Genomic DNA, 9,271 nt, shown 5'->3' on the forward strand with positions numbered 1-9,271 from the left:
AGTGTTCATTCCAACCTACATCTCTGTATTCTGTGTGAACAGAGAGGCAGTGCCCATGATACACTAGCATGAATGAAGAGCATTCCTAAAGAGTGCCCTCTATAATCATTATTTTCAGGAAATGGTGTTTTAACAAATTTTTAAAAGTTTTCTATTTGACTTGCTGTGAATTTCTAGATAGAAATTCCATACCAATAATTGACCAAGTGATGTATGTTTATATTGCTCAGTAATGGAGGGTGTGATATGAATTATTTTGTAGAGAGGACAACAAGGTACTGATTGGGTCAAATAGGAGGGGGGGGGGGGTGTTATTTTATAGCATTTCTCAAAAGCAATCAATTTTGCATACACCATGGGTTTGCATCATTTTGCTTTTGAGAATAATATCAATGCTTCATCCTGTTCAATATTATTTTCAAAATCCAAGTACAACTACAAGATTTGTTATAGCTGCCTTTAGTAACTTATTTTAAATCACATGCTTAATGCAGTACATCTACATCTATATTATGTGGGTTTTTTAGGTGGTTACTGAGTGACTGGATCATATAAGCAGTCATCTTAAGAATAGCTGCTTCAATTCTAAGAATATCATTAATCATCAGAATTTCATCCTAAACATACAAGGCAGCTATCAGAAATGCAAAGTAGATGAGGCACATAGTCATGAACCATTTCTTTCAGCAGAATAACAGAATACCTACCATATTGTTTTCTAAATAATATCAAAATACAACAAATTATCACATTTTGGGGCAATCAAAGTGTTTAATTTATTAATAAATCAGTGGAATGAACAAAGAAGCACATACTTTAAATAATAATTGTCCTCATCTTCATAATACAAAATGAGGTATGAATGATATAATTTGGGTAAAAAAAGTTCAGTCATGTATGTTATTGGAACTTCTATTTTGACGGTGGGAGGGGCACTTGATATTAACAAGGGGTATCATCTGTGAATGTGGACTTTCAAAAAGAACCCTAAGCACCTACAAGCATTGATTTGAAAATGCACCTCCCTCAACAAGTATAGCAAGTATCATTTCTAAGTATTGCCATTATCTTATTTCCTAGAAGCAAGTCAAGTATTTATTTCTGGACTCTAAACCACTTATTTGAGACAAACGTCATTGAAAAACACTCGCCAAGGTCAGAAAGTTTCCATGATTTCATACAAGTTTTTCTCAAAGGACCCTTAAAGCCATAATTCATGATGTCCTTCAAATTTGTTATTGTATACTCAAAATGATGAAATAATACTAGTAATAAATTGTTGGGAAGGGGTTTTGAGCTAAAATAACAAGGTAAAGTGAAAGAAACCCTACTGGTTGTTTAGGCAGTTTAACATGCAGTTAGGAGGACATAAAGTCATAATTCAACTTTGCTTTGTTGTCCTAAAAACACATCAAATTTGGCTGATTCCATTTAGGTGCAAGTTGGGAAATGTGTGAACATTACAAATATGCCAAAAAATCAATTTCATATTATAAGATTGTACATTTATGGCTTTAATAAGTATGCTTTTTGAGCAATAATACCATTTTTCTTCAAATTTGCTTTTAGATACATATTGACATTATGTGTACACATATACTGTGGTACAGTGCTCTGATCTTGAAAGCAACCCATTTTTACGTTAATTTTTGTTCACGAATGATACCCACTGGTCTTGTTTGATTTGACTGGACTATTTGACCTTCACATTATTGTCCAGGTATTGCCTTGACATTATCTAGGTATTTCAAAATAAGTTAATATTAAACTGATTTGACAAGAATCCATCTTAATTTACATTGATCATTAATCCAATGAATTCTCTGTATGAGATCACATTAATGATGACGAACTAAGGTTATGGTTATTGCAACTAATTACATACTTCATTGTACAGATAAGATGATTGAAAGAGGTGATGTATTTTCAAATACTATTACTTAGTGCCTAAAAGTATCTTGGTTTAAAATTTTAATGGTAAAATGTCTTGGTAATCTCATGTAGAGTTTATTTCTGGAAAAAGTGGTTTTATCAAATGTATAAAACATTTTCTTCCACATATAATTCTTTGTGATTCCCTTGTCATACCAGAATTTGATTAGGCTAGCAGTGTTTGGTCATATTATTCATATCTAGGTATTTCATAATAAGTGAGCAAGAACAATTCATTCAGCTGATATTAGGACACCGGTTAATGACATGTAAAATTCACTTAGGCTGTCTGATAGGTAGACAATGCTTATTCTAATTTTTAAATATCTGAGTATATGTGCCCTGACATCAATTTGATTCTATGCATGATAATCATAACTATTTCCCAGAAATCATTCATCTGATGATTTGAGTTCCTAAATTTAATTATAGTTTTGATATAAAGAGGTCTTTTCAGTTAGAACTGCCAAATTACCTCTATCCATTAATGTTTTTAATATGTCAATTCATCATTTAATACTTAAAAGTTTTTCCTAAATTTAAACATAATTTGATAGGCCTTTTTATATATTGGAGGCCTAATTATTTTTCTCCATCAATATGTTAATGTTCATGATGTTGAATTGAGGGCAATAGCCAAACATACATGTAATATAATACACACAGCTTTAAATAACATTTTATTGCATGTAGCTCCATTATGTTATTTTGGCTCCGTACTGTAAATATTTTAATATTATTACTCAGTAAGTTTCCCTTCTAATATTGCTATACTTTTTCCAATCAGTGCTTGCCACTGAAGTAGTTAAACCCTCAATAAAGATTTCACAAAATTGTTTGCATTTGTGTCTTCCTACAGGGGATAGCGTGACTGTGCCTCCAGAGGTGATCATTCTCAATGCCATAGTCCTTCCTGACAAGAAGATGGATGGTAGCTTCAAAAATCAAATTTTGCTTTGAACCGAAGATAATAAATATCATTCTTAGGCATTCGACTGGTGCAATCGTACCACATGACAATCTAATAATCTTATTTACAATCACATCTTTATTAACAGTAAATACTACAACTCATCTGCAAGATTGTTTTGTGTGTGATGACGATAATGAGTTCTCAAGTTGACAGTAACACCATTTTGGATGGTGCAGTGGCAGTTTCGGATCACGCATATTAACCTAATCCCACAGGGCATAGGTTTGTTCGTGCACTGGCAGGGCAACAAGTCAAGAATAATAATAATTCAAAAGATCCACAGTTGAAATCTCATTCAAAATAAATAAAAAAACATACAACCACGTAAACGCACAGACAGCACTCGCAACTTGAGACAACACATGGTGTCAATGTTTCATAGTTGTATAAATTCTTTGACCAACATAATATATGTAAGGTATAATATCCCTGGTATCACCTCACTAAGAAAATTCAAACAATGAGGAGGAATTTGACTTATTGTACAAGTAGGTGTATATGGGACCTGTTCTACAAAATAAGCAGAAAGTTACCAGAGATGCTAAGAAGATATGAAACATGTCACAAATCAACAAAAAACAGCTCAAGGAAAAGTGAGCCTTCAAAAACCAAGTGAGAAATCAGCATTGACATGTCCTATATCATTTTGGTTTGCAAAATATGGATTAGGCAATAACTCATCAATGAAATTTTGCCACTTTCCTCTTATTTTGTGGGAACAGGTCTCATATAGGAAGTGTTTGTTACCAGACAAAAAATCCAAGCAGTCTTTGCCCTGTTAACATGTATATTAATAATAAAAAAAATCATGTGGTATATATCCTATAGATCATTATATGCAAACAATTTTATAAGTTTTGTATACAGGGAGACAAATTTGAAAACAAAAGTAAAGAATAGGTCTATGTAAGAGCTGCACAGACTGTATAATATGATAGTATGCATAAATTCTATTACTAAAATACTATTTAAGGTAGAAAATACATTTTTTCATCAACATAACACCATGTTTTGCCGTGATATACTTCACATTTTGGGGTCCACCCCATAATTAAATCGGCGAGTCCAAGAGTCAGCGCACGGCTTGGCGCAGGCGCACTACGGCAGAGCACTATGATAGTAAAGACTATCACACAGAGAGGGTGATGGTAAAACGATAAATGGTGATCAACCAATGAACTGTCTAGAATTTATGTATGAGTGATATAATAGGTACAAATCCATGCCATAACTCTTTATATACCAAAGGTGGATCTTGTGTTGTGCAAGTCGAGAAATAGATACTATATCTTCTATGTTATTGATCAAGTAAAACTAAATATAGGATTGCAAAAAAAATGGACATTGAAATCCAATGTTTTACTTAACACTAGAATATCTTTGAAAAGTTTATGCCATATACTGGTACTGATCATTTTAGACACCCTTTTTGTTTAAAATACGATGTGGAGATATTATGTGATGTGATCAAGCAAAATGAGTCTGATGTTGGGAATAAATATTGATTTTGAGATATAGCCAAACAGAGGAAGTGATTTCCTTTGTTTTCTGTTGTTTAAGGGATACTAAAACTGCTTATATCTCAAAAACTAAATGGTCCATTTTGATGGAGTAGTTTTAAAATACTTTTGTTCATAAAAAGCAAAAAGTGAATATGCCTGACATTGGACTTATTTGGGTGATCGCATCACCTATGATCAACTCGCAATAGGTGAGAATAATTGGTTTTTGCTACTGTGCATGTCTATTAAGTCCCAACTTACACTTATGTAAGTTGACAAAAGCATGCATCAGTAATGTAATACACAAATCCCACTTTGCATATGTGCTGTGCCCAGCTGGGTGTATGCCATTCTATATCAATCATTGCTTTATATAAATATATATATATATAGATATTATGTAAAATAATCAAATGTAGTGTGCTGTAGAGTGTAATATAAAAATAAGGTGTCAAAAATTACTATTTATTGTTAAATATTGTTAAATACGATTCATTATTATTATATATTTTAAGAAAAATACTGGTTGTAAGGAACAGATTGAGAAAAATTGGGGACAGAAAAAGGGGAATTACTTCAGAATTTTTAATCAAAACAATTACATGGTTTCAAAATTGCTATGTTCATAGTTTGATTTCACCTTCCATAGGGTGGACATTGTAAATGTTTTTGAATGCATTTTTCTAAGCATCATTGGAAAACAAATTATATTTTTCCTGTAATGGCACAAGAATTTTTTATGTCTCTTCTTTTTATAGACAACATTTCACAACAACATTTATGAATAAAGAACAATAATTATTGTTGTGACTCCTATTTTAGGGATGGAGGGTTGCAGGAAACAAAAAGTATTCTTTTTGACCTTAACATATTAATGAAGAAAGATGAAATGTTGCAGATGTAAGTATTAATCAGACATGTAATATTAATTTTTTTGTTCAGCAGCTGTGAAAATGTCATACTACCAGCATAAAATGTGATTGGTTGAAAGCTGGTATGATGAGGACCATTCTGCGTATTCTGGCTAGACACAATATAGAAATATATCATAAACCCAATGTTTAGGCTGGTACAAATATACCATAGAGGTATAGAAAGCATACACAATGCAGTTCATCTGTGAAATGACCTGAATTTTAACAAAATAAAGTTGATCATTTCCAAGCAAAGTACAAGTGATTTCCCAAATTAAGCCCCAAATCAGCATGGGAAATGTGTCCAATAACTCATTTTAAATGTATGCTATCATCATATTTGTGTGAGGAACTAGTGTGAGGAACAAGTTAGTTAATTTGGACCTTCTCCTGTGTGCTCTCATCTGGGGTACGGGCAGGTATGTGTTTGGGATCAAGGGTCCCTTTTCCAGACTCTAAGGCAGTTCCAAAGACCCGGCCACGTTTGGGGATCTTGGTCCAGTTGTTAAGATTCACTTTAAGTAAAACTCCCAAAATTATAGCTCATTACCTCAAATTTGGAAAAATTTGGAATTTCTTAGCTCAATGGCCTTTTATATAGTTCTCTAAATCGAAATAAATATTTTGAAATTTCAGCTCGGAAGCCTCTGTTTGGTATGAAAATCAGTTGAGTGCCCCAGGCTTGCATGCTACTACTGGTCTTCTATTTATTTGATGCACTAAGTCTTGGTTTTGTTTTAACTTTACCTACAACAAATACAACATTACATTATGTACATTATTTCATGAATACAGATTTAATCATCACATTGAGGAATATTAATGTATTTGAAGTATGACCGTCATATTTAAAGCAGGATTTAAAGCCTACAGCTATGCACATAAATACATGTAAAGTATCTTTAAATAATTTGAATATCAAATCTTTGTTTTATGTTGTCATTTTGTAGACAAGTGTTCGTTAAATCGTGAGCACCACCCCTTGTCTTGTCTTTTGGCTCATGTAATCAGGGGTGCAGCCAGCAGTTTTTGAGTGTTGGCCATAATTTCCAAAACTATGGGTGTGACGGTCGTATTCAATCCCTGTGCAAAAAAGCATTGACCTATCCCTCAAAGCATACAGGTATTGAACACGGCAGAGTGCATGTTCATCCATCAGGCTTTTTTGAACAAAAGTAGCCTTGAAAGAGGAAATATCTAAATTTGTCACTTTTGAAAACTCGACCATTTGTCATTCAAATGCATATAGCTTAGTGGAATAAAGTCACATTGTGCTGAATAAAATATCAAAGTACGCAGAACAAAATTCTCCATCTATTGACTACTTGATTTTGCAATTAAGTTTTGGTGTCTTTAAGACATTGCTTTTTTAAGTGTGCAGTTGCTTTTTGTGCACAGTATATGTGATGCGATCAAGCAAAATGAGTCTGATGTCGATCAAAATCAAATTTCAGGTTTCAATTTTATTACATGAGCCATTCTCAAAGCTTTATTTTGCTGAAAACCCTATTTTAATTAGACTTACCGTTCCAGAGAAATGGCCATTTTAGTGCTGCTCAGAACAATCAAATACAAAGAAAGTTTAATACTATTATTGACTTTATCTCAAAATCAATATTCCCGACTTCCGATTCATTTTGCTTGATCGCATCACATATGTTATTACTCTTGGTTCAATGGCCACACAGTGGTTTATGAACTTTTTGAGGATTTATACATATGACATTACCTAATACCATCAATTCTACAAGAATTTGTACATGTAAAATTTTATGATATTAAGATAAAATAAAAACACCAGGTGGTGATGTATTGATGTTTTTTTTATTGATATAAACGAAAAGTATAAATTACATGCAATAAAATAGAGTTGCTGACAAACTGCAATGTGGGTAGTACATGTGTGTATTTTGGTTTGATGTAGCTATTTTTATTTTTATGTCTCAACAATCAGTGTGATAGCGGTGATGTTGTTGGCACCAAGGTTATTGTTAATCTCCCGCTTGAAGGTCGGCTGATTGGTAATTGGATCGGCTGTATTTCATCATAACTGTGAAAAGTGAAAAAAGCTGATGTGAAAGTTTTCAGTAGCAACAAATGCTTTGTTGATTTAGATCTGGTCTGGACATGACCCACCTGAATCGGAGGAGTAACTCTGTAAAAATGCTACAAATTTCTCAGGATGTCCCACATGAGTCACATTTTCAGGCATTTGGTATAATAACCCCCTTTTCCAAGGGCTCAGCATTTTTTGGATAAATCTAAATAGCCCAAATTTGTCTCTTTGTAGCAGTGGTGTGCGCAAAGGGGGGGGGGGCACAGGCTTTTGTTGGTCATTCAGGGGAAATCAGTCATTGGGCTCGATTACACTACTAATCAGACTCCATTCGGGGGAACTGAACAACCTGCCCCCCCCACTTTCAATGTGCTGCGCATGCCACTGCTTTGTAGCCTAATTTGCCAAACATTTCTGAAAAATTTAATAAAACCTGTGCAAATTTTTCCTAAATTTGATACCAAATTCTTGTTTTATTGATGGAAAGCAGTGGCGTAGCTAGGGGTTGTGGTACCTGGGGCTAACGATACATAATCCCCCCCCCCCCGACACAACTTAACAGAACATGAGAAAATTTGCACAAGTAGCTTATCACTAATTAATTTTGGTATAATGAAGTTTAATTTCGTTCTTAAATTGATCTATGGCTACTCGGTGCTGAAATGCGCGAATTGACCAATTCGGCGCCCCCCCCCTATAAGGTGGTGCCCAGACCACCTGCCAACCTCCAACCCCCCGTCACTATGCCACTGTTGGAAAGTTGGTATAGCGGTGGGTCCAATTCTCTGAAATTGAATCCTCTACCCCAGTAAAGTTAGATTTGTAACATTGCCCAATTTGAAGCCCAACTTGCTGGTTGCAACTTGGCCATCTCAACAAGACTCGTAGTTTGTCCAGCAGGTAGAAGTTCCTGTCATGCGGGTTATTTGGTTACCTGTGTGTGGGACTGGCTGGCTAGTGCCTGAAAGCCAAGATACACCCTCGTCATGTGACACGTGTCCTACATCACCTGGATGAAGGGATGGGGTTTCTCTTTCCTCTAACAGACATGGTGATACCCTGTTTTCCTGATAAGTCTGTTCAGAAATAGATTATTGCATTTTCACACCAGATACATGGCTTATTATGCATTTGGCTTTTTTTATGTCAAGACTTATCAAGGCATAACAGCTGTTTTCACTGGTAAAGACTTTGTGTTGGCGCCTAGATAGCTGTTAACCTCCTTTTTGAAGCTGACCCATTTTATGATGCGAGGTAGCCGCACCGTGTGTCAGCTGTAAATTAAATGAAGGATCTTTTATGACTTACAAGGTTACATTTTGGAATTTGAACTGCAAGGGCAAGGTTTATGAGATCAGTGTGGTCTTTACAGGAAATTGGCTAATTCGCCCCCCCCCCCCCAAGAAAATTTCAACTCCCAAAGAAATGTTAATCCCCTAACCCCCTCCCCAGTACAAAAGTCGCAGTGCCCTGGTAAATACAAATTTGACCTTTATTTTGGGGAAAAAATAATGTAAAATTGAAAATTGGCCTGGTAATTATTTCACCTTAATTTTGGGCTAAAATTGGTACAATTGAAACACAACTATGACAAAAATGATGCCCACCAAGAATTTTGTTCGTCTTTGCCCCCTCAGACAACAGACTCTAATATGTCACTGAACATGTAAAATACTTGGCCCCCCAAAAATGATTTTTACAAAGACCACACTGGCATTACAGCAATTTTCATGGTTAAACCTATAGCTCAGGGCAGACAGTAACTTCACAACCTTATCAACATCAAGGGAACCAGAATAAAGATAGATTGAATGAATGAAAACGAAAAGGGCCTACTACAGCAGTCCTTAGCAGGGTCCTTCACAAGCCCCCCTGTTCACTGTGTGACAATTGG

At 34.8% G+C, this 9,271-nt stretch overlaps 1 protein-coding gene across 2 annotated transcripts in view; it reads left to right on the forward strand.

The window, feature by feature from the left end:
• LOC140152703 (mannose-1-phosphate guanylyltransferase regulatory subunit alpha-A-like) overlaps positions 1-7,216 on the forward strand; it is a 29,835-nt gene extending 22,619 nt beyond the window's left edge. For both annotated transcript variants that reach the window (XM_072175163.1, XM_072175162.1), the window contains one exon: positions 2,792-7,216. In XM_072175163.1, the coding sequence (XP_072031264.1) occupies positions 2,792-2,892 (101 nt within the window). In that variant the 3' untranslated portion in view covers positions 2,893-7,216. The remainder of the gene's footprint in view (positions 1-2,791) is intronic.
• Positions 7,217-9,271: the final 2,055 nt, after the last annotated feature.

Source organism: Amphiura filiformis, chromosome 5 (assembly GCF_039555335.1).
Source record: "Amphiura filiformis chromosome 5, Afil_fr2py, whole genome shotgun sequence".
Taxonomy (NCBI): Eukaryota; Metazoa; Echinodermata; class Ophiuroidea; order Amphilepidida; family Amphiuridae; genus Amphiura; species Amphiura filiformis.